A 26,948-nucleotide genomic window follows, 5' to 3' on the forward strand; every position below is an offset into this window, starting at 1 on the left:
CGTCATCCGCATATAGTGACACTAGAATCACCCGCGGTGTGAAATTAAGGCCACGGTGCTCGTGGTGTTGCCGTAGGTTCTCAGTGCTTTGAATGCAGCGTTTGTCAATATAATAGTTGACTTGGCTTTGTAGATGTCTCACACACTTTTACACAAAAGAACAGCGTTTTGTGCATTTTGCACCTCTACTAGTCCAGAGCTCTGTGAGACCGTCAGGTGGTGGGCGCTGTGTTACCCATCTCACCTCATGGTATGGATTGTACCATTTGCCATCCTTTAGCGGTTGATGATCAGCTAAAGGACTCTCAGGAAGATGGTACTTTTCCTATCAACAGAAATGATTATTCAAAAGAGAAAAGAAAAAAACAGCTTAGAGCATGGGTGTCCAGTGTGGTACTGTTAGGGGGGATCCTATCTTGAGTGAAGAACACTCAACCTCTACGCACTGTTACTACTGTGATTCTAAGATTTAGAACATCACTACAAACTTAATTCAGTCTCAAAACAATAACGCACTTAACGAATGATTTCTACTCATGTTTTGATTATATTTACCAATATTCACATGATATCTTTTGTTAGGGGGGATCCATGCCAGATTTTCGGAATATCCATGAGATACATGTACATACAATGAGCCCCACAATTTGGAAATCTGCATCAATCAATCAGTCAATCAGGGACTTATTAAGCATGACTACTCATCCGTGAGGGTCTCAAGGCGCAGGTTAAATACCTCATAAGAGAGCAGTTTTCCTATTTGTTGGAATTCCAAAAGCCCCCAGGGAAGCCACAGCAGTCACGGTTTACCAGTTCATCTTCATCACTTTTTGTGAACTCACGTTTTCTCACCTGTAGAAGAATTTCCACATTCATAATGGTACAGTTTATAATTGTGCACATGGAGATGTCTCACACAAGTGTAATTGCACTTAATGTTATTTTTCTGTTTTATGCACCAGTTTCTCCATTTAGACCTCGCGTTTGCCTTTGTGCAGTTACCAATTATGAGGTGGTTATAGTCCCATTTGCTGTCAGAAAGGGGTTTACTCCTACCGTTGACAGAAGTAAATCCTCCTTCATTTCTAGGGTGGAAATAGGTCAGGAACATATTTTTTGAACACATAGAAATAAGTAAATCTGTGATTGTGCACAGGCTTTTAGTATATTCCTGGCGCTGGAAAATCCACTTCCCACCTCTAAGAGTAGATTTACTGGCACAGAAATATGTATTTATAAATCTTTTTACAAGTGTAAAACAATTATTTGTGCATTGCAGGAGTGGTTTACACTTGTGAAAACGACTGTGTGTGCATAGCTAGGGGTCATATGAAAATGAGGCATAGAAGCAGACCTTCCAGATTTATGTTGGGCATTACGGCCGTAGATCGATCCCAGGTGTGTTAGGCATGAATCTCCTACGTGAATTCATATCTTGCTTCAAAAAGATTTACTATAGTACACAAAAAAAGTGATGGATGGAATGTTTGAATTAATCTCAGCCACTAGGTATTACTCTCATCCCACTCCATCCTCATTTTGTACACCATACCTCTTCAATTTCGACCCAGCCATATGCAGATCAATCTTGACCCTGCTCCAATGAGAACTGCCCAATCCGAACTGCCAGGCCAGGCCCTCCATAAACAGAAAATAAACAACCTAGGACTGGTTTTGCACTAATGAGGGCTCATCAGCCAAGTATAGCTTAGTTCCAGTGTATAATTCATAAAGATTTACTTCAACGTAAACACTTTGGTATGGCTCGAAGGAAGATAAGTCAGAGGCGTAGCTAGGGGGAAACAGGGGGCGGGGGGGCGGTCCGTCCTGGGCGACATGAGTTTTGGGTGTGGCAGCCTCCCCCCAACTCTTAGCTGTCATTTCAGAGTGGCAATCTCCCTCCGCTCTTTATTGAGGCTGTTGAGGGGGTGGCAAGAAGCCGAGAAAACCACCAGCACCCCCTCCCGCTCCTCAATGCGCCCGCCGCGGCAAAGGCAGGTACCGCCCCGGGCGGTCTAAGGGCTAGCTACGCCACTGAGATAAGTGATTTATATTTATAGGACTTGATTTACAAATAAGAGTATAACATAATGTTAGGAGATATGCACCTTAGCTTGAGAGTACTTTTTAACTTTTTCTCAAGTCACATGCTTTTCCGTGAGTAGGCCTGAAAAGCTGTGCCACATATAGGTTCCAGGTGTAATTCTGAGACAATCATTTGTGTTTTCCAGACCTAAACATTTCCCCAGTATTGAATTTTAGACCCTGTACCATTACACAATGAGACATGCAAGTGGTGACCGACATTTGCACAGTTGCAAATTTTTTACTTTTTTTTTCTTCCCCGGGAAAGACTTTTCCCCCTTTGGAGACAACTTTTCCCTACACCCTCACCAGGTCTGCGGATGCTCCGTCCCCTTTCCCATCTGGGAAATGGATTTATTCCCATCCGTTTCAGGGTGAGCAAATGATGGAAAGCAATTTATGAATGGCCAAAAATCTGATGTGTTTATAGGCGATCACAAACATTCAAACAGCACCATGTGAAGACATTCACTATTAGCGATTCGGTATTACCGAATCGCTAATAGCGGGAGCACTTTCAAGGGTGCCAGGGTGTCAAAAGGACACCCTGTTGCACCCCTGAAATGTGCATGTGTGCACATGTGGCGCACATACATGCCCTAAGGCCAAGAATGTGTGCCACATGGCACTTAACAAAAAAACAAAAAGTGATTTTTTAAAGGAAATCGGTAATTACCACCAACTTCAAGTTGGTGGTAATTACCGATTTCTTAAGGCTCAAAAGCACTCTTTAATGTGCTTCCTGCATTGTATTTAAGGAATCGGTATTACCGATTCCTTAAATGCAAGAGCAATAAGCAATCGGTATTTACCGATTCCTCATTTACCGATTCCTTATTTACAGATTCCTTACCTACATTAGGAATGGCTAAATATCGGTCGGTAACACTGAAATTTACCGAATCTCGGTGTTATCGACCGGTATTTAGCCACCTACATCTCGCCCTTAGTGGCTTATTTATGAGAGACTGAAATCAACGGAGCATCGCCTTTTTAGACACTCCAGCAGCGTAACCATCTCAACCATATCTATGGGCCATGCAAAGCCACGCAAATAGGCCATGCAAAGCCACTTTGTGTGGCTTTGCATGGCCTCATAGATTTGGAGTGAGGCAAGGCAGCACAAGTCACTGCGTTGCCTTACTCTGCACCAGGGAAGGTGTTCCATGGGCGTTGCAGTTGCTTTTCCCATGCAACACCCATAGAATGAACACTGCCCCCCCATGCCCCCATATTTACTGAATCACCTAAACCTAGGGCATCACCAAAACCTTACAACTCCCCAGAGCAGGCATAATGAGGAGATATATCTTTATTTCTCCTCGTTTTTCCTCTTTCCATGTGTGCTGCATTCTGGAGCACACATAGAAAGAGGAAAACACCTCTCTGGATTTTTGTGCAGGAAGGTGCTCCTCCCTGCATAAAACAATCCTGCATGCAAGGCTGACACCTTTGCACTCCAGCAGCGCAAACATCTGAACCATATCTATGGGCCACGCAAAATAGGCCATGCAAAGACACTTTGTGTGGCTTTGCATGGCCTCATAGATATGGAGTAAGGCAAGGCAGCACAAGTCACTGCGTTGCCTTACTCTGCACCAGGGAAGGTGTTCCATGGGTGTTGCAGTGGCTATTCCCATGCAACACCCATAGAATGAACACTGCCCCCTCCACCCCCCCCCCCAGATTTACTAAATCACCTAAACCTGGGGCATCACCAAAACCTTACACCTCCCCAGAGCAGGCATAATGAGGAGATATATCTTTTTTATAGGAAAACACCTCTCTGGATTATTTTTGTGCAGGAAGGTGCTCCTTCCTGCACAAAACAATCCCGCAAGCAAGGCTGACACCCTTGCACCGCCTGCTTTGGCGCAAGTCAGAAAATTGGGCGCCAGTGCAGGGGGAAACGACAGGAATGCACCGTTTTTTATAAGTATGATGCATTCCTGCCCTTTCACATTGGCATAGGGCAGCGCAGCAAAATGACGTGCGGCGTTGCTCTACGCCAATTCCCGATAAATGAGGCCCTTTTTGTATTCAGCTTCTAACCTGCACACATCCATGCAAAAACAAAATCTTGCATTTAAATATGTTATTGTCTCCAAAGGTCATTGTCAGTCTGTCCTTGATTGACAGAAGTAGTGAATTAGGGAATTCTACAATACTATATAAGGCTTAAAAATGGATGCCTTTAGCAGAAATATAGTTCTGAAAATAGAAGAAACAGGCGCAGTTTAAACTAGTTTCGAATCAATATGTCAACCTGAGCACATCTCCTTGTTGGTGGGTGTGAGCCGGCGAAAGAGGAAGTGGAGAGATGTAGTATAATGCAGGCCTGTGAACTGACATGTACCTGGTTTTTTCCACAGAACAAGTACAAAGAACAGTATCAGAAACACAAGGGACAACCCTATGCCATCTCCACGGACACACCTGAACTTCGCAGAATCAGAAAGGCACAAGCGCAGCTGAGCGAGGTAGGTATAGCAATGGGTCATTATCTACAGTCACACAACCACAATATTGTGCTCAACTAATTACATTGGCAAGCCATGGGTTTTGTGGTGTTCTTAATAACTATGATTGCGAAGATTTTATTGTCTAACTTTTGTAGTGCTACTTATTATATTCTGGAAACTCACTTGTCATGTTTAGAGTATTCTAGAAGTCTATGCCAAGTCTTGAACAAATGACAGTATTTGGGAAATATGATGGAATCACATGAACACATCCCAAAATTAAAAAATTTAAAACAAATCATGATCTGAAGTCAAAATAGCAAATTACAAAAATGAAGAAAAATATCCTAGTGGAACCCCCACTAGCATGTTACAAGGCGACAAAGAGCGCAGTTGGGGGCAAGTGTCCTGACCAAGTTCCCCCCACAAATTGCGGAAGGGGCCCCATTAGTCGCACCACGGGCAGGAGCAGCGAAGTAAGGAGTGCGTTGTTGGTGTCATGTAGGTTGTGATGTCATCGAGAGGTGCCCAGGACTGGGCATTTAAGGCAACAGGAAGTGAGAGATCAGCCTCTTTTTCGCTCTATCGCAAACCTTCACAATCAACCTACTGAAGGACCAAACATCCACCCAAGCACTCCTGGAAAACAAATGGTGGAATTTTAGCAGCAGAAAAGGGGACTACCCTGGAAACTTTGACTGATTTATTGGATTGACCCAGCCCTCGGTGGGGTGTGGATTGGCGTGGGCACTGGGCTAGCAGGAGGGAGCACTGACCTGCTGGTGGTCCTGATCCTTTCTGCCCTAACCCCTGATTCCTGGATTTGAACATTTTGGGGGCTTCGCACAGTGGCAGATACCCCAGCAGGGATGCAGCTCTTTGTGGTGCCCAGGCATATGTGTTGATATGGAACTAAGGGTGTTGCCAAACCGTCTGTGTGAAGGAGGGGAAGTTGCCACTAATGTATGCTGGCCAATAATCTCTCTTAATCTCTCTGATGCCCATGTTGGAGGTAGGTTTGGATTGTGATTAAAAAGCGGCCTGGGCACGCTAAAAAAAGTGGCCCACATTTGCATATTGCCTTTCCTTAAAACACTGCTTCGGCGAAGTTTTAGAAAAAGTAGGGAAGAAGGGGGTGAGGGATCTCTGATAGAGACATGTTTTCTTAACTTTATTTACATAAAGAACACACTTGAAAATAATTGAGGCCACTTCTGCTCTGGCCCCATGGCCCATGCCCCTGCTCAAAATGCATGCATTAATTGGCCGGCCCAGCGAGCAAAAGGGAGTGACACCTCTGCCAATTGATAAAAGGAAGGTAATGGACGCCCATCTGCCTCCAGAAAGGCCACTCAGACACCCACTGGGCCGGTGGCAGCAACGGAACACACCAAACACAGCCTAAATCGTCCCCCAGGCTGCCCAAAAAAGCAGCCTACAGCTGGAACTTGGATAGCGGCCCCTCGGCCATTGCCCGAGTGCCCGCCTTACCAATCCGACCCTGGGTGGAGGGCGTGGGTAATGTATAAGGAAAAGGGGGCCTTCTGGAACTATGCATTTCGGAGATTTATGCGTTAATGGCAAAGTGGAGACAATTGTTTTGCTTGTACAATCTATAAGCTGTTACTGATCTTGTGTCCCCTATTTGCATAAGCAATGTCTACTTGGCTATGAGTTTATCTCTGGCTGGTACTGTGTATATACAGGCTACGTCTTGGTCAAACCAACATCATCAAAGTTGGCTCTCTCCTTTGAGAGGTTTTCCAGGGAGAGGGCAGCGACTAGCATTTTGTGAGCGCACTAACACTGATGTCTGGGCTGCCCCGTCTTCTGGCGCCAGCACCGAAGAACAAATTGATCTTCTGGGTCATCATGGGCTGTACACAGCTGGTCCATCTTCTATTTTGGGGAACAGGAAAAGAAGGGCCCAAGTGGAAAAGAAAGGGGAAATGCCTAAACCACATGAAGAAGAAAACTGGTTATCGACAAAACAGGGTTGGTGCATGAGAAAGGGAGGCAAATAAAAAAGGGACGTTACATGAGGTTTCCCATTATGTTAAAGTAACATGTAGAAGTGTTTTACCTTGAAGGTATATTATAAAGGCATTCTAACATAACATGTATTTGTAAAGCTCATTTCATCCCTTGGGGCTAAACTTCTGTTTTCAATTACCCAACTCAATGACATTGACTTTACCAGCCTTGAAAGGATGAAAGGCTGAGTAGGACCCCTGGAATATGAACCTGTGTCCATGAAGGCAAACAAAGACATTTGGATTGCATGCATTGGTCCACTGCACCACCAGGTCCAACTGTATCGTAGTATTCTTCGTTGTATTAAACAATCAAACACCATCCTCCTGTAAATTTAAATTCTGATACATTGCTCCATTTCAATTGTGCATTTGTCCCATTAAAAACTCTGCTCCTAATTTCATACCCAAAATCCTTTTACTTTATATAAAACTTTTTACATCTGTATGAGCTCATACAAAATGTTTTACACTAAATAACAACATAAAAATACAAAAATGTGCATATAATCAATTTTGCCCCATACTGCAAATTAATTATTTTTTACCATCTGTTTTAAATTAAACAAGTGCATACTCATCTGCAGAACTATCCACTCCCCTTTTGTGTCCCTCGATCTTCTAAACAAACCTCCACTTATGCGCATAGTTCCAGACATCTCCTTGGTCAGTGCTACAGTCGATGCTTCCTTCAATTCCCAATTAATTGAGCAGCAGAGCAAGGGGGAGAGCAGTACTTTAAATGGGCTGGTACTGTCTGGTATGGAGTGCCGGCACTTTTTTATTTTGAAAGGGACAGTACCAGCACTTTTTAAGGGAAATGCAATAATTTGAATTGGAGAGTACCGAAACTTCTCAGAAACAAGCAGGTACTCTGGTACAGAGTACCTGCACTTCTATTTTTCCATTTCAAGCACTGGGGAAGAGGGAGATCTCCTCTAGCGGCTATTGCTCTGGATTTAAATGTAAAGGTGAACACTGTGATCTTGCACAGAAAATACAATCATGCCGGGCATCAATGACTTCTCAACCTTAGCCATAAGAAGGGCCAGTTCTTAGCAGTAATCAAGGTTCCACATAACTGGGAGAAGAACTGGGCGAGTTGCCTCCCATGTGATTCAGATTTCATGCACTCCTGCCACCCAACATTGAACTGTCTGCTTTTAGCTGGCAGGTCGTCTCAGAAGGATGGATATTGCTTGATGAAAAGCCAGTTTATATTCTGAATTAGATCATTGGCATGTTGAGAGCTTCATTGAAAACAATGTAGGACCTGAGGTCCATTCTCAAGTGGCATGGTCGATCTGCTCCATCAATCCAATGCTCATCTTTCTGTTTCCCACTGTTTAATGTGGAGCATTCTACTCTGTGTGTTGAGTGTTGTAATTGCTTTATAGCCCTTCTGCCATGTTCTATACCTGTCACTGAAAGCTCTCGCCCTCATTATAGACCATTCTCTGCAGTCTAGGCTTATAACTGAGGTACAGGGCCTTTAGTGACTGGTGTAACCTTCAACTTGAGCCTATAATAATCCGCTGTCCGTATAGCTCAAGGTATATAGGTTGGCCTTTCCTGGAAAAAAATGTTCAGGATTCTTTTTTTTCTCCATATGTCTACAGTACATTGCTGCCTTGCAAGCTGTACTCAAAAGTAAACCATTTCTGATTTTTTTTTCAAAACCTGAAAATTTAGATTTTGCACCCGCGCAATGCAACTTTTCATTACTGATCATTTTAAAAATGAGACATAGGCGTGATATACCCGTGGATGCCCCGCCCCCGGTAGCTAATGTCCATCCCTGTGACGTGTTCCTTATGTGTCTGCTGTTCAGGAGCTCTGGTGCAGCAGCCCCGCCTCGAGGCCGTCAATCTATAAATAAACGCAGTGATCGACTGGACAGGTGCCCTAAGCGCGGACTTCGAAATGCAAGTTTATTCATCACAATAGGAATTCAGGGATAAAAGCTCATGTTTTCCTGTATAATCCCCACCGACCGCCTGTGTGTTGTCTGACATACTAAGACGGAGCGGTTTGTGAGAGTCTAGAGAAAAGGTATATGATCAGAATCACATCAGAAGGCAGCCAGGCCTCAGAGTGTGTGAGCTGGCAGGGCCCGGGTCAATGAATCCCATGGTGGGGTTTCATGCTTTTTATATGTTCACAGAGCAAGATCCCCGGTCTTTACACATGTTAGGCGTCACCCACTAGGCAGCAGTACACCACCCACCTCTAATATATATCATTCAGTAGTTGTATGTAGTGCTACGTTTCACCTTTTGATTACTTCAGAGCGCTGTGTGCCAATGTGCATTTCCAATCGGATGGAAACTGCTCTTCAAATGATAAACTGTTCACTCTGTCGCTCTGTTGCTCCTAACTGGCCACTCGGTGTAGCCACAGTGCCACACAATGTGGATGAGTTCAACTCATTGCAGGTTTATAGCATGCAGTAATTAATTTGTCCCGTGTGGCTCTCTCTGGCCGTCTCATTATCCCCCTCCCCCCACAATGGCCATGAATGAAGGTTCCAAAGAGCAGTGTCTGCACCGCCCTCTCCTGCTTTCATGTAAGTGGGTGCTGGCGAGGACCTCGACTCCTACTGGCTGATGGAGGGCTTTAGGAGACAGAGTAGAAAATAATCCAGCTATCTCCTCCAGGCCCAGTCTGGAGTCTACTTCTTCCAGCTGCTGTCTCTTGCTATACCTTTCCCTTCATTTTCCCTTTCTCTCACCCTCCTCCTCCCCTTCCCCTTTCCTACTCCCTTTCCCTTTACCTACCCTTTCCTTTTCCCTTCCCTCTCCCCTTTTCCGTTATCCATTTCACTTCATTTCCCTGCTCCTTCTCCCTCCTCCTCCCCTTCCGCTTCCCCTTGTCCTTCCTTTTCTCTCCCTTCTCCCATTTCCGCTCCCTCTCCCCTTCCCCTTCTCCTTTATCTTTCTCTCTCCCTTTTCCTTTCCCTTTTGCTCTTCCCTTTTCCTTTATCCCTTTACCTTTATTTTCCATTTCCTTTACGTTTGCCTCACCTTTTCCATCTTCCTTTGCCTTTCACTTCTCTTTTCCATTCCCTTTAAATTTTCCCTATTTCTTCCCTTTGCTTATTCGCTCCTTTCATTTTTCCTTTGCCTTTTAATTCCTTTCACCATTTCCTTTTATCGTGTCCTTTCTCATTCCCATTCCCCTTCCTTTCTCGGTCTCCCCTGCTCCAAAAACATTCGATATAGAGTTTGTGTCAAAACTTTATTTCGATATTAAATCGACACGTAGACAAAAATCTATTTGTTTAATCAAATAGCAGTTTTATGGAATAATACAAACCCCCATGCACGCAGACAAACACACACGTCGTAATAGAACTATATGATCCTAATTGACTTTTGGCTAAACTCAGCAACGCTTTGTTGTACCTGCCCAGTAAAAATAGTTTGAGGGGCAACGTCAGTCTCCTCAAAAGTGCCCCGACAATGATGGGCACCTGAGCTGGGACTGTCAGCTTGGATTTCTGCAATGCAAACACTTGCAGCGAAAGTTGGAAACAAGATGGAAACACTGTGTGACCATCTCTCAGGTCTACCCCAGTTTTTTTTCTTGGTTTGGCCAATAGCAAACTTAAGTCATTTGCTAAATAGGTACACAATTAAGAATAATCCTATAGTTTAGAGCATTGCGTTAAAATATTTAAAAAGGGATTAGACATGTAATACACCCTAAACAATCATCTACAAAATCTGACATTTGTTTCCGACATTTTATAAAACAACATATTTACAGCTGTGCTTTCCTGTTATAATTGCTTCTTAATTTCAGGCTGATTGACTTCCTCCAACATAAGATTGTCCAGTCACATTGATTGTAATACTTACCAATAACTCGTCCTCTCTTGATCCCTACCCGCTGAATGAAGCGCGGACACTACCTTCCTTGCTGGGGGACTATCAGCTTTCACAAAATGGGCAACTAATAAAACTTGTAGCCCATCATCAATTTGCTGCAAAATACAATTATACCATTACAATTTTTATCTGGGAATTATTAAAAGAAGTTGTTTCAGCCACCTTTAGTGTAAGACTGTCTAAAAAGTGTCCCAAGAATAAAAACTGCATTAAAAGCTGACTCAACCAGACAAACAAAATATTCGACCTTAATCTTTAGATTGAACTTTGAACCTCAGCTTTCCCACTGTCAACAAATAAGGCTGTTTTAGCACTGGGTGGCTTTTGGTATAAACTGCTACTGACAGGTGCTTCAGGTGATTTACTAGCCTCAATAATTAAGATTCCTGAGTTTTTTAAATATATGTTTAAACTAACACTTCGAGTCTGAGACAAATTGGTATCAACATATGTGCAATATAAGTCTGACAATTTAAAAGTATTAAAAAAATAGGATAAAAAATTGAAAAATAGGAACAGTTCAGTCATTGCATTGGTACCAAATGTCAATTATTAAAACCTGTTTCTAGATACTATAATAATGAGTAATATTGTTGTTCAGAACTTCAGATTACATTTCTGCGAGACGTTTCTTATACATTTTAATAATATCTGCTTTTCTCACACTAGTCCCAATCTCTTTGTAAAATGACAGATTTTGCTCGCTGTTTTATTTAATAATTGGTGTACACCCTAAACAAAATAGTTATATTGTCTTAGGCTATGTATTGATATTTCACTCCCTAGATTTTGTAATGCAGCATACTTGAGACTTGAATTTAAAAACTGTTGCCAAAACCTGCTATTTTAATTTTCATTAAGAATGCCCCCGAAATCTAAAAATCATAAATGGTGATAACCTGTGGCAAGGTTTAGACTCAGTGAGTACTTCATAGGGGAAGTCTTTATCTGATAGCTAAAAGTGTGTTAGAAATGTAAAACTTGTAATTAAAATTTATCTTGCTCTTATCTTGCTCTTAGGACCCGTGAAACCTCTTGTAAATTGTAAATTACTTTTTACACACATAGGGCCTGGTTTAAAGTTTGGAGACACATTCTCTGTCACAAACGTAACAGATATCCTGTTCGCCATACTAGAAGTGCTATAAGATATACAACATTTGTAATATGGCGGACAGGATGTGATGCAGTAACCAATCTAGCAAACTCTAAAATGAAGTCTATAATCTAGATCTATTGCTTCAAAGGACCAAAGTTTAATAAGGAAGTAAACACCTCTTTCATTGTGCCATGTACAATGTGGTTAGACACTTCCCAGTGGCTGAAGTATTAATTTAAGAAAGTTTAGAATATTTCCAAAGCTGAGGATCACTGGTTCTAGCCTTGAGAAGGTCAACTCTACTTTTGAATCTTCAGTTAAGGCAACTTCATCAGTTGCAACTGGTGACTGTACATGTAACATACCATAAGTAAGTGATGGATTTACTTAGGTATGTCTCAGCCCGGGGAACATCCATTATGACACGGTGTTTACACCGCACTACCATTACAACGCTGCTTTTACAACGCAAGTCGTTACCACGACTTGCGCTGGAGGGCGCACTAGGCTAAGGAATAGTAGATTTACTATTCCAACACCTTCCCTACTGTACGTAGGCTGGTGATGGAATAGTAAATCTTACTATTCCTAAGTCCCGCACCCTACAGCGCAAGTCGTGGTAACGACTTACATTCTAAAAGCTGCGTTGTAATGGTAGTGCGGTGTAAACACCGTGTTGTATTGACATACAACCGTCAGCCCACACCTCTGAATTCATCTTACTTACCAGGTAATCACCTTTCATAGGTCTGTGTGTTTGACTTATATTTGTTGTGTTCTTTCTTAAAATATCTTAAGCCATTTCATAAGCAACCCGGGATGATACAACATTTACCATTATTTTGTACTTGACATGTCCCAGAATTGTCTTTGCAGCATTTTGTGTTTTTCTACTTTTATGTGTTAGTGTTTCTTGCCATTGAATTTCTTTGCTTACATCACCACAGATTAAATATCGAATGGAAGGGGATATTGCAAAGACGAACTGCCACGTTGATGTGCTCGCGAGGGACATAGAGCATGCCAAGAAAGTATCACAGCAAGTTAGCAAGGTAAGCTCATCCAATCTCTAAAGTCTCACTGTCCCTATCCATGGCCAATTCAGTCAGTAAGGGCTGGCAGACAAAGTTTTTTTTAGTACCTTCTTCCGACTCTCCTGCATGCTGGGGTTGCCGAATACCAAGGCTACCTAATGATGATTCCACCTTATGCCTCTTTGTGAGAATCTGGGTTTCTGAGCAGTAACCCCCCCCCTTTTTGTGCCAGACTACTGATGCACTTTTGACTTGATGTGCCCTGGGTCCCTGCCAATCAGGTTCCCAGGGCTTGTGTGCTTTCCCCAAAACTGTACCCAAACCCAATTGGCATCACTGGCCACAGGTCAGCCCCTGGTAAATGGTACCACGGGTACCCAGGGCAGTGTGACCAGGGAAGACCTCTAAGGGCTGCAGCAATTTGTTTGCCACCCTTACAGGCCATGTGCCATTACACTCACACACTGCCTTTGCAGGCTGCATGTTTTGGTGCAGAACAGAGTGAAGAGTCGACATGGCACACATCCCTGTGTGCCATGCCTACAACCCACTGCCCTGGCATAGATCAGTCACCCCTCTAGCTGGGTGCACTATACCAGTGGTGAGGGTACAGGCGCATGAGCCCTATACCCCTACAGTATCTAAGTCCATTCTTAGACATTGTAAGTGCAGTGCTACCATTAAGAGTATATGGTGCTGGGAGTTTGTCATTACGAATTCCACAGCCCCATAATGGCTACACTGAACACTGAGAAGTTTGGTATCAAACTTCTCAGCACATTAAACCCACACTGATGCCTGTGTGGGATTTAATGAAAAATGCACACAGAGGACATCTTAGAGATGCCCCCTGAAAAACGACCTACCACTAGTGTCGAGGCTGAGTGGCTGCTTTCAGCTGCCACCAGACATGTTTCTGGACCCCTGGGTCGAGAGCCTGCTGCTTTTGGGGGCCTGAAACAATGCACATCCTGGGATGAGGTGCCAAGCCTCTTCTCCGAGGATGGGCAGGGTCCACGAAGGGGAAGCTTCAAAGGCTTGCCGCCTTTGTGAACTTCCCCATGCCACTTGCTGCTTTCAACAACCGGTCCCACTGGTTCTGACCCCCACTTTGGGCGGGAGAACCAGCAGAAAAAACAAGTGAGGATGAGATGTGTGCCCACCTCTGCCAACTCCACCCCTCAGGTGGGGGAGCCGAAGTGAAGCACAACTCTCAGTCTTGCAGATGGGGGATCGAGCCAACCAGGGAAAGGCTTATGCCTCCCTCCCACTGGATGGTGGCATAATAGGGGGTGTACCCACCCCACGAAAGAGACCCATTGGTACCAATCTTTTTACCTACCTGTAACGCCCCATAATCTAATATTAAGGGACACCACTGAATCTTGCTTCCTCAGACAAGAACCTGCAAGAAGAAAAGAAGAAGGACTGAACAGCAGTGCCGAAGCTAACAAGAGGAGGATGCCCACTGACTTGGCCGAGCCCTACTGGGCTGTCACCACCTCGGAGTTGCTCCAGCGAAATCCCGGTGTGTCCTGCAGCCAGCAACCTCAAGAAACCTGGAGTACCTGCCTGCCTTCAATCCCAAAGACTCTGTCTCCCGTGAACACCGGATTTGTTCAAACAACAGACTTCAGTTCTGCACGACTCCGCGGGTCTCTACCACTCTGCACCCGACGCCCAAGGCCCGAGTTCGAGTGGCCTAACACCAAAGGGAAGTCCCCTCGGTGATCCTGACCCGAGATCCAGTGACCCGTGACCTGCCTCAAGCCTCCAGCTGACACCTGCAGCCTCAAACTGGAAGGTTCCCCGAACCACGACCAGGAGCTGGTAAGAAGATCGGACCATAAAAGGCGCCCCTGCACCCGATGCCCCACGGCCTTGGGTGGCCCAACCGATGATGCCTAACCAACCCCCACGATCCCAACTTACCTCTCCAATTGGTGGGCTTACCCAGAATACCTTTGACCTCGAGCCTGCAGTGCTTTTGCAAACTGGAGAGTCCCCATTGAAAGCCACAGGGCTTCCGACGCCAAAACAGCACTTTGCAACTGGCCACCCCAGTGGCACTGAGGGTGCATCTTTTGTGCTGGCCTAAACCCCTATTTGCCTTGAACTTAAGTTTAGGAGCTTTACTTCCACAACCCAGTGGCCTACTCATCAGCAGCCACCAACCGGAGACACCCTATCCCCCAGTGGATAGAAATGGGCCTCAGTACTCTGCACCTGTCCGCCATAGTGTAGCTGACGGTGTAACAAGAGTGCATCCTTGACCATGGGGGGGGCCCTGAGTCTAACCCAAGAACACCAGATCCCACAACAAAGTACACACCTTTAAACCGATGACACTATTTTCCTCCATAGGATAACATCGACTGTTTTTTCACCATGAAACGTTTTTAAGTGTGGAGTTGGGAAACCTAAAGAAATCTTCTAAAATTTTACTATCAAAAACACCTTTACTTACCTGTTTACAGGAATTGTCCCAGTGTAGTATCCAGGTATACTACACTGTGTAAGAAAAGGAATCTGAAAGTAATGTACTGGTCATTTTACTTAAAAGCCCAATCAAGTATATGTACTGTATTTACAAAGCATTGCCTTTATCAGTAACACTAGTGTAATCAAATGAAAGTACATTTACAATTGCAATCCAAACTGTGTTACAACTACATTGCTATTGAAAAGTATTTATTGCTTACCTGTGCCAGGGTTGCTTGGTTCTAGAAAATAAAATAACTAAAAGAATATTTTTATACAAAAACAATAGGCCTGAAGTTCAGTCTTTGAGTGCGTGAATTCATTTGCTGACTGAGTGTGTACAACAAATGCTTAACACTGTCCTCTGATAAAGCCTTACTGCTCGACCACACTACCACAAATAGACAGTGAGGTGCTATCTACTTTACCTCTGCCTACCTTTTGGGTTCTACTGCACTCTGTGCCCACTGTACCTCACTTTGGTATAGTATATTCAGAGCCAGCTTCCTACACTCTTTCTTCCACCACCCTGCACTTTCCATCTCCTTACGTCACTACATGTTCTTTTTACATTACTATTGTTCCCCAGTGTGTGTCTGAGAGTGGTAGGTTTGTGCTGCTTCATTTGGTCCTAATATTATTGCACAACTGTACAGCGACCTACAGAATGTAAGATGAAAATAGAGATACACAGTGACAAAGATGGCTGCCTACCCAAAAGGAAACACTTTAATAACAAGCCTTTTCCTTCTGTCAGGTTTTATACAAGCAGAACTGGGAAGACACAAAAGAAAAGTACCTGCTTCCCCCCGACGCCCCTGAGCTTGTGCAGGCTGTTAAAAACTCTGCTATGTTTAGCAAGGTAAGGACAGCATGGCAGCGATCCACATAGGTATTACAATTGCCTCATCTTTGTATACCTAATTTGCTGGTGTTTCTGCTTTTCATGTCCAACTGGAGAAGTAAGTTGTTTCACTGAAAACAAAGAGTGGAACATCTTGTGCATGAACATTTTGAATATAGGTTGAATATAATATCTTGGGGAGATTTCAAATGTTAGAAGTATTTTAGTATAAATTGAATTGATTATTTTATGTTGATGGATCCAAGTGTAAAAGAATGAGGTCAAGTTCGGGAACAGACTAGGCGTAGCGGGCACCTGCCGTTTTCCCGGTGGGCCGGAAGAATGTGGGCTGGTTTTCCAGAGGTGGGTGCCTGTTTTGCTACAGGGGGGCGATTTTGCAGCAGTGCTGCAATATCGCCCCCTGTAATAAACGGGCAGCAGTGCTTCTCACTAGCATCCCCGGGAGGCCAGTATTGCCAGGGCTGGTTTGTGTTCCCAGTCCGGCCCTGGTCAAGTTCAATATCTTAAGTACATTCCAAATTTCAGCTGTTAAGCAGAAAGTAAATGGGCATTACCAATAAACATATTTTGGCAGCATTTATTCAAATATATACCTACCACACAATGTATTTTAGAATTAGTTAGCCGTATATTTACTTTTGGCTAATTTATCAAGCTTTGGTTTCCAAGCATGCCTTCATTGAAGACATTTGGTTTTAAGTGCTGCCTGGAAAAAAATAAATATAGAGGTAATCTAAAAAACATAAACTGCATCTTCTGAACATACTTAGGAAGTCTTAAAAAATGGGCTTGAGTAAATCAAACTCCATGCTGAAGATATATTGGCGGTGATATATTTTATTATAGATATGCTCATTGATCTTTGGCCAAAGCAAAACTAGTTATGGTCTATTCAGGTTATAAGGTGTATAAAAATGACACCAAAATTGTACATTGATGTGACAATAGCACATTTATTTAAAAGACTCTAACCAAACGTAGTATTATGGAGTGATAGTTCCTATCAAATTATGATACCCGTTTAACATTAATGATGTGAGGAATCAAGATTGTCAGAAAACACAGTCACTAAACAATCAATGATCACAGAATCTAAAGCTGCTTAAATGTACCCATTAGACATGTTGCACTTCTATATCCCCCCTCAACAGTCTAATTAAATAATCTGAGTTGATCAGGATCTGGGGACTAATACAGATGTCTCTAATATTGCCTCAGGAAAGAGAATCAAGAACCTTACTTTAAGTATCAAAATTGACTTTGATGAAAAGAAGAGACAATTGATTATTGAGCAAGATTTATTATTCTGACAGGGGCAGCAACAGACATTTGCAGGCCAGACATGCAATATCTCATGACAGTGTGAAAAATCTATGTTGCAACTTGTATTTGCGGTTTATAATCCCAAATGCTAATTTATAGAAACAACATTTGCAGACTTTACCAGCCACAAATTCCACTCACAGCTGAGGAAAATGGGAAAATGTGGCTTGTTCTTAACTGTCTTAACTTTAGGGCCATGTTCAAGAAAAAAGGTCTGGGTAGGGTAATGGTGGTAGGATATATGCAACAATTGGAAATGCATGAAACAACAGAAATGTTAAAGACTTGTGGACAGTCAAAAATATTTTGCATAGACATTCCCCCCAAAATCACACAACAGAACAGGGCCCAGGAAGGAGACAAAGTCTGGTTACAAGGTCAGAAACAGTAGCATAGTAAGGATGGCTTGGTCCCTAGTGCAAGCAAGAAAAAATGGCCCTTGGCTGCCATTGGGAAGTAAAATACAGCATTCTCAGAGTTCAATGGACCCCGTGGGCTCTGTGTTGAGGTGCCGCTGCACTAACTGCACCAATGAGAGTTACGTCTCGGCGAGAAAGCATGTGCAACACTGTATTATTCACAGGTTTACATATAGAGTTGTTGCTCCATCTGGAAAAGTAGTTTTAGTATGGTCAGAAAAAGCAAGCAGAGAATGGAAATGTGCCAAAGAACACTTCCTTTACCCTTAGTCCTCTGGATTATCTGCCTTGCAGAGGAAGGGGGCGGGGGAGATTCTGGGAAATCTATGATTTGCTTAAATATGTTTGTGCACCCCAGAGGACTTTTGTGAACCACCAGAAGGTCGAAAGTGGATGCAAATCCTGGGAAGACCCCATTATAGACCTTTGATTGGCACAGAGCTTGTTTGGGAATTGATCCATTCTACAAACAAGAAAAGAAATGGAACAGAGAATACCACCTTTTCCTATATCCATTAGCAGAAGAGTCAAATTCTGGTAAACACTGGTTAGTAAAATCCCTTTGACAATTTTCCAATCATTCAAAAAATTTGATGAGAAGGAAAGTGGGATATTTATTTTGGTATGTTAAGTAACTTAAATTCTGATCCCACAAACAAATTCTTCACTTTCGAAATTCTTAGAAGGCATTATGTTTTAGTGGCTATGTTTATGCCCTCTGCAGCCTCAAAACACAATTTCCGTTTTAATTATTTTATAAAAACCTCTGTTTCTACATCTGTGCTTTTGTTAAAAATTAATTTATATGTGACAGTCTTAAATTTCTCTCCCCGTTAAGAAACTCTACACTGCCGACTGGGAAGAAGACAAATCCATGTATTTTCCGTACTCCGACAGCCCTGAACTCAGGCGAGTGGCCAGTGCTCAGAAGGCTCTCAGTGATGTAAGTTTTGCAGGGACATTTTTATTGAGAACTATTGTACTTTATGTTCTGTATGCATTTGTGAATTTCTCATGCCAGAATGATCACTATTTATATCAGTTTCCAGTATCATGACAGGATACTCTTTCCCAGTATGACCTGTATTGATATACCCTATTCAGATAATCTAGACATGTAAACATGTATGTGTTTTGCAAAGTTTAACATGCTGTGATCTGGACCTACACATTGTGAAAGTGGGGTGTCAGGGGCAAGAGTTACATTTGTTTCTTTTCCAATAATGCAAATCGCTCTCATTTAACAACCAATACATCTTGGAACACATTAGTTAGTTTGGTATGTAACAGTGAATTACTACTTACAGCAACATCAGGGTTACATCTCTCAGAAGCTAAGGTACAAACCCATTCTTGCATTGTTGGTATTATGAGGTACAATATGAAAAAGCCTACAAAAATTAGTTTGCAATTCTACCTTGCATTCAAAATTTAGTTTCACATGCTTAATTCGAAAGAGAAAAGCTTTAGCAATTCACCTCCAGTTAAAGTATCTTGGACAGTAATAACTTAAAAGCATAAAGAGGTTGGTAGACGGATTAAGAGCTAAAACCCCAATATAATCCAAATTCCAGGTATTTTATAAGTCATAATACAACCAACTACTCTGTGCAAACACCAATATTTCATTTATTTTCAACAATGTGGAAGTATTCCATAATAAATAATCCAACTATTTTATAGTTCAAAGTATTGGTTTATTTTCAGTTTGCATGGTCCTAACCTTGTCTGTTTTAAAAAGTCCAAAAGTTCATGTCTTATGCGTTCCTTTGTCACCTAATATTGGGTGCGGATTTTATTACTACTGTCTTATCATAGCTTTTAAATTTCAGGGGAAACTGCATTTTTTTAATCTTATCTCTTCTGTATCTGTACCACAAAAAGTTATTTTTCTCTTATCATGACTAGTTGCCAACAAAAATAATTATTGATAGGCAAATACATGTACTATTAACTTTAAAAACGGAAAACTAGGAAATCGTTTTTCTTCTTCATAAAGTAAATAGACCTTGATAATGTCTACAATAGGCCAAATTTACAAGAGAATTTTCTTTTTCTCAAAAAGTCAAAACATTCTAATTGCACAACAGATGCTGTAGGCTACCCACAGCTTGAGAAGACAGCCCGTCTCCTTATCATATATGACAGATCGCCATGGTTCCCCCAACCTAAAATCTCTGCCTAATGCTGCTGGGATTCATTTGACATCTATGGTGCCAGCGTAGTGCCACTGGAACTCTATTCTTAAAATGTGGGATGTAAGTAACAAATAGTGTATTGTAGTAATTGCTCAGAATAGACAAAAAAAGACTTTGTTTTACAAAAACATTATTTCTGGTGAAATAATCATCAGCAAATGATATCTATTTATTTCAGGTATTTTACTCTACTAAGCATCACCTTGTAGTCACACTTTGATACAGTTATGAATTAATTAATCTGTTTGAGTGAGAGCATTAGTATCTTAACATGGTACAGTGGCTTATTCTTTTGTTCTTGTGTAGGAGGCAACAGTATCTGTACCCAATTTAAATTGACCAATATGTAGTACTGGAGCATTAGTGAGAGTAAGGAAAAGTGCAGACAGTATGCCATATTTTGGAGACTGGTAGAAACCAGGTGGGATGCGGAATGGATCATTTTCTATGGTTGCGGACTGACTACGTTTCCTGGCACAGACATCCGTCAAAAATGCTTTTATACAGTTCAGTCCGTTTTCAGGAAACTCTTGACAAACAGTTATTTAGACGGTTATTCCAAGAATGGAACATTGATCCTAACAGAAATAACTTTAAAATGTGTTGATATATGTTTTTGAAAAGTAAATCCTATTTACAACTGGTTATAATTAAATTGGGATTGTTTAATTGTATTTGTGATTGTTCAACCATATTGGGGAAACCCAACTCTTTCACAAAATGTGCCTACATTTTCTGCACAGTTAAAATGTGCATTGTTTTCCTTTTAAATGTTGATCAACAGTTCTATGCATACAAATGTGTTACAACTAAGTCAAAACCTTTTTTTTAAAGAATGAAAGCTATTTGCATTTAATTTCTCTTATAAGCTTTTAAGATGTCTATTTGAGAGTTTAAAATACTGACAATGATTTTTACAAAGTTATTTAAAAAACTATGAGGTTATTTAAGGTTAAAAGATTCTGTAGTACTATTAAGAACGATGGGGTGACTTGCTTGAGAGTTACAAATGTAATTTAAAATATTATAATGCAAGAGGCCAACATTTCAAACGTCCCAGGTAACTTTTTGTTGGGGGCGCAAAAGCCCAAGGATAAATAAAGATGCCTTTTAATTCTGGACCTTATTTACAAGCCCCATGCAACACTTTTGCATCACATTTCCCACATTAAAAGTGACGCAAAGTGGCGCAAGGGCTTGTAAATCTGCCCCTCTGTATTTTTCTTGTTGTCTTTGCCGCGCTTGAAAGACAAAGTTCAAATGTCAGGCTATGTCCACTGACAAATCATTTCTTATGTTTTTTAAAATGGAGGTTTGACTTTGGAATCAGAGAAAGAAAAGTAAAGTGAATTTTGTGACAAAGTAGATGTGGTATAGGGATTGTGAAAGGAAAGGCTGTAGGATGCCATGTTTTGGAAAACACAATGAATTGTAAATATCTGTAAATGAACTGTACACATTCAGCAGCTAGGAAAGCAAAAATTAAGCAATTTGTTTGTAATTCCTAAGTGTGATAGAGACAAAGATTTGAATAGTATCCAAACAAATTGGTGAAGCACAAATGATATGTATTCACTGAAACTCAATTTCCACACATTATCATTTGTGTTCAGTATAGTTTTATCAGTAAAGCTGTATGACTGTGTACATTTTGTGCCCATTTCAACTGGAAATGTGCTGTTCATAAATGACAGTGCGCTATCACACAATTCTTCAATTACTTTAAAAGAGCTCCTGGCTCATGTCGATTGAAGCAAGGTGTGTCGCCAAATTTAGGGCCTCATTTATAAGACTCTTTGTGCCTCCGTAACGTCACTTTTTGTGATGTTCCGTGGCACAGAAGCCTGTGTGATACTTATCAGGCAGCACTAAGCCACTTTTTTTAGCTTAATTCTGCCTGATAACTATCAGTCCTTTTAACATAGTGTTCAACTTTAAAGGAGCGTGCAATGAGTGTTGCTGGGGGCTTTCCCAGCAACATCCATAACCTGTAGGGCCTCATTTATGATGTTTTGCCATAGGGCAGTGCAGCAGGCCTTCCTGCTGCACTTCCCTGTGGCAAAAGAAAAGGGCAGGAATGCGCCCTATCTAAAAGATAGGGCGTATTCCTGTCCTTTTCCCCTGCGCCGGCACACAATGGGCTCCCGTACGCCTGTGCAGGCACCTTGCACCATGGTGCAAGGGTGCCTGTGTTGCGGGGATGATTGTTTTTGTACAGAAAGGGACATTTTTCTGTAAAAAAATAATCACAAGAGGCTTTTCCTCTTTCTAAGTGTGCTTCAGAATGCAGCACACATAGAAAAAGGAAAAACTAAGAGAAATAAAGATATTTATGGGGAGGCGTAAGCTTTTGGCGCTGCCTCAGATTTACGATTCTCCTAAATCTGGGGCAGTGTCAAAAGGCCATAGATGTTGCTGGGAACGCTCCCAGCAACACCCATTGTACGCCCTTTTAACGCAGAACATTACGTTAAAGGGACTGATATTTATCAGGTAGAATTAAGCCAAAAAAGTAGCTTAGTGCTGCCTGATAAATATCACGCAGGCTTCTGTGCCATGGAACATCACAAAAAGTGACGTTTCCGGAGGCGCAAGGAGTCTCATAAATGAGGCCCTTAGTCATTAAAAAAATTAGGCTTTGTTTCTAAAAAGTTTGGGAAGCACTAATTGGAGTGTTTTCTTGGCTAGACTTCAGCAGGACAGAATTTAGAAATATCTCCCACCACTATAGCAGAGGTTTAAGAAATAATAATTGTATGTGTCCCAGGAATGTGTAAGGGAACAAGTGAGAACTTTGTTTAAGTACAATACGCTATTAAATTATTTATACATGCCGCCAATAGCTTGTACCTTCAGATTAGTGCATTTCAATGTACATTTGACTGTCTTATAAATGTAATTAATACAAATTTTGACTTAGTATATATCTTTTTTTTCCAGATTGCCTACAAAAAAGGACATACTGAAAGGAAAGCCCAGTTTACTTCGCTGGCAGACCGTCCTGATGTGGAACTGGCAAAGAGGGCAGCTAATCAGCTGAGTGATGTAAGTGTTGTATTCATGTGCCATGATCAGAGGACTTCTTCTATCCTCTTAGTTATGTAACCAATAACATACAAACATCGAACCAACATAGGAAAGGGGGACTTGAGATCAAAGAACCAATTTCAACATTTTCGGTTGCAACAGAAGTGAGAACCTTGTCTGCTTTAAAATATGTAACTCACTCAGGTATCCCTGTTAAAATAATCTATCTTCCTTTTTACACTTTTAACTATAAAAGCGTAATTCAGTGCTGACGATCAACAACCACACTAGCCCTTTAAATGAAACTAAAAATGTTAACAACTGCTATTTTAAGACGAAAAAACTAATACTACTTAGCTTATTTTGTTGCCTATATGTGTGTGCTGGTGCAGGAATTGCACTATCCTTAATCTTGCCGCTACAAAGACCTTTTTATTAGGTCTGGTCTGGAGAGAGCTGTACCTTCAGCTGCCTGTCATTGAAAGACCTATTGCATTGAGTATTTTAACATATACGTAGAGATGCCGTTGAGGCGATCCACTTCAAACTCTTGGCTTTATGTGTCCTTCTTACAACCATTGACTTGAGCTATTGTAACTCTTATCTTAGATGAGCTCACAGTTGATTGACTCACCTTTTAATATCCTCTGTTTCTGTTCCCTTCTGCCTCCTACAAAGTCCTTGCATGCCAGTCCATGAGGGGCTGTTTTCCCTCTACCTCTCCCTCACCGTCTCCTTCTACTTATCGCTGATGTCTCCAGCCCATCACGCAGTTTCCCCCACTTCTCATGCTCATCCGGTGATCAACCACCCCTGTATCTCTCAAATCCCTTCTTGATCTCTTTCTGCTCCTGCCTGCTGATGTTGGCTTTAACAATGCTTGTATAATTGCATTGGTAAAGCCAATATCGGCATTCGGCCATCTTTGAGTTATATATTTTTTAATTAAAACAAATCCAAATATGGCTGCTGGTGTGTCGCACAAAAATGTGGCCATCTTTGAATGATTTTTAAACTGATTTTGCTGTTATACACTAACATTTGTAACACAGAATTGTAAAGAAAAAGTATGGCTATTTTGACCCTCTTTAGAGTTCTGTTTATGGATAAATTGCTGTTGCACATGTGAGCAGTAAAATAAATTGCTTGTTGTTTGAAGTGACAGCTGCTCATGGGCTATTTCACTGTAAAAACTATACAATCGAAGTAGTAGCATTTTAATAGATTCAGGAAGAGCGTTATTTATGCTAAGTTAAAAAACTGTTTCATTCCGCATTCCTGATCGAGTTCAGAAGTAATGTTATTTATAGCAAAACCCATTCAAAGATGGCTGCCTATGAGAGTGCATGTAGGTATACTCACTGGGAATCCTCTTTGGATGGTTTGTTGTATACTTATCCTAAACTAGGCCAAAGAAAGCCAGCATTGGCAAAACAATAGGTCTGCAGCCTCATATTAAAGATGCATCCGATTGGCTTTGTCAATGCTTGTTTACTATATTCGATGACTGGCCTCTTGATAATATGTTCTGCTATGTTTTGTAGCACTACGGCGTGCTGGGTAAGCATGCTTTAACACTGAATATGGTTACTGTGTGTGTTTAAGTCATACCTGTTCTCAGAGCCTGATATCACTGTTCCATTCTGCGTTTGTTGTCCCATGGAAACTGCACAGTGTAGGAGAGCAGGCTTACCTGAAGACAGACATGTGTAAAGTTTGGCGCGGAGAAGGGCTAAATCTCGATGTCTGCAATGGGCCAGTTTTTCGAACATAGGTATTGTCGTCCCTTTTCTCGTGTACCTCTTTTCAGGGTAACTGCTCTGTAAAGGCAAGCACACCCCCGGCAGTCCACCTGTTCTGCTGGTGGAAAGAGCACAATAGTCATGCTGGGCATGTATCACGTGATAGCACTGGGAGCATTTGGCGGGCAGGTACCCAGTACTAGTTGGTGAGCTAAGAGTGGCCATTGTGCCACAGGTGATGGGTATGACTGGCATATCACAGAGTTTTCTTGTGGACACTGGATCTCAGTGAAAGTCTTCACATGCCCTTCGATGTAGCTATTAGGTGCCAGAGAACAGACACTCCTGTCTGGCTCCATCTGGCTAGTACATTTCTGCCTGGTGCCACTTACATTTGATGACGGGCTGATGATCTGTAATTCAGTACTTCCGGTAGGGTTCATCTTTAGTATCAAATTAACATCTTCACCTTCCCATTATTAGTAGGGGCAGGCTACAGGTGGCTTGACATTTTCCCTATGGTGGCTGATTCATGCACAAGATAGGTAGAGCTGAATCTCCCATTCTTGCATTTGAGTGGAAACATATGGGGTAAATTCTCATGGCTGCAGCGGTGACTACTGATGCGTATGGTGGCAAACATGAGCCACACCAACACTAGAGGCAAGGTACCTGAAGACAAAGGAGTACTTTTCATAGTGTTGTATTTGAAAACAATACAGAGTGCTAAGCGTGTTGCAGTGTGTTATGTGTAGTCTACAGGTAGCAAATTGAGATGAGGCAGTATTTGGTACATCTCATGCTTTCTTTTATAGGTATTGTCCCCTATGGTGGGCTGCTAAGTTTGGTTGTCTTCAACAGATGATCAAAATGTGCTCAATGCATTGTGTAGGCATCTACAATTTGTGTGTGTTGAGCATGGTTAGCTGAGTGTTATGGATTCTCTCTTCTACTTCAATACCGTTTTCCTGGGCAGACCTGGCTCAATTACAATTTAGCATGCAGGCACTAGCAAGCAATAAACAGAATAGTATCCCCACAGCTTGCACAGTCCTCATAAATAACAGGACAGTGATGAGGAAAAGGGCATTGGTGGTAATGCTTAGATCACTTCTGCCAATTAAGCAGCATGGCTTAACCTTTGAAGATTTGTTGCATGAAGTGATTTCTGTTCAGCAGTTGTAGTGGAAATTTTCCACAATAAGAAATTTATAATCGAATGAACAACAATTTTAATAAACATTATTTCTGATAATGTCCACATTTGTTTGGAGAATGTAGACATTTTTAAAAGATGCAAAAATCCAAAGTTTTTTAAAGAACGAAATAACGGGAAAATGGATAAGTAACTCAAAAGTTGACCAAGAAAGGGGAAATTACATATATGGGTGCCTGGGCAGTTATGTATGAGCGCTTAAGGTATTTGTTTGGTACTTCTGGGCAAATAAGCATTGCAGTCCAATATACAAACTGTTAGATCTGGCACCATTGGCTTGGGTCTCCCCTGCATTTTTTGACATTGCCTCCTGTGTTTTTGCTGTGTGTTGGACTTCGTTTTGCTGGTCTAGATGCTTTGGGCACTTTGCCACTGCCATTCAGTGCCAACGTGCAAGTGCTCCCTTTGTAAATTAACTGTTATGGATTAGTGAGCCCATGATTGGCATATTTGATTTACCAGTTAGACCCTAGTACAGTGCACTATGTGTGCCCAGGGCCTGTAAATCCAATTCTGCTAGTGGGCTGCATCACTGATTGTGCCACCCACAGAAGCAGTCTGTAAAATGTAACTCTGGCCTGCCATTGCAGAGTCTGTGTGCAGTCTGGGATTGCCATGACGACTTGGCAAGTGCATACACTTGCCAGTCCCTAGACCTTCTATTTTCTACATATTAGTCACTACTAAGGTAGGCCCAAGGTACCCCTGTGGGCAGGGTGCATTTTGTGTGAAAGGTAGGACATGCACTGATGTGTGTGGTGTGTCCTAATAGTGAAATACTTCCAATTTTGTTTTTCACTATTGCAAGTCAACCTGTTCCCAAAGGACAGAATGGGGAGTTTGTTTATAACATCTTATAAACCTAACTGGCCCTGGGAACAAGGTAAAAAAAATAAGGTTTACTATGCCTGAACTAAACCATGTTAAAATGCATCTTTTAGTGAGGGTGATTTTTTAATTCGGTGTTTGAAAATACCCTTTTATAAAGTAGGTATTTTTTTGCCTAACCATCCAGTGTGCCTCTGCTAGGTTTGTGTAGTGCATGTCTGGCTTTTGTACGACAGGGGCTGGAGA

The 26,948-nt window shown here is 41.9% G+C and overlaps 1 protein-coding gene across 1 annotated transcript in view; it reads left to right on the forward strand.

Annotated features, from left to right (window-relative positions):
• Positions 1–26,948, forward strand: part of NEB (nebulin) — a 385,643-nt gene that overhangs the window by 24,064 nt on the left and 334,631 nt on the right. The window contains exons 3-7 of the mRNA XM_078681747.1: positions 4,458–4,565; positions 12,517–12,621; positions 15,842–15,946; positions 18,530–18,634; positions 22,830–22,934. Of these exons, the coding sequence (XP_078537873.1) occupies positions 4,458–4,565; positions 12,517–12,621; positions 15,842–15,946; positions 18,530–18,634; positions 22,830–22,934 (528 nt within the window). The remainder of the gene's footprint in view (positions 1–4,457; positions 4,566–12,516; positions 12,622–15,841; positions 15,947–18,529; positions 18,635–22,829; positions 22,935–26,948) is intronic.

This window comes from Lissotriton helveticus, chromosome 3_1, assembly GCF_964261635.1.
Source record: "Lissotriton helveticus chromosome 3_1, aLisHel1.1, whole genome shotgun sequence".
NCBI lineage: Eukaryota > Metazoa > Chordata > Amphibia > Caudata > Salamandridae > Lissotriton > Lissotriton helveticus.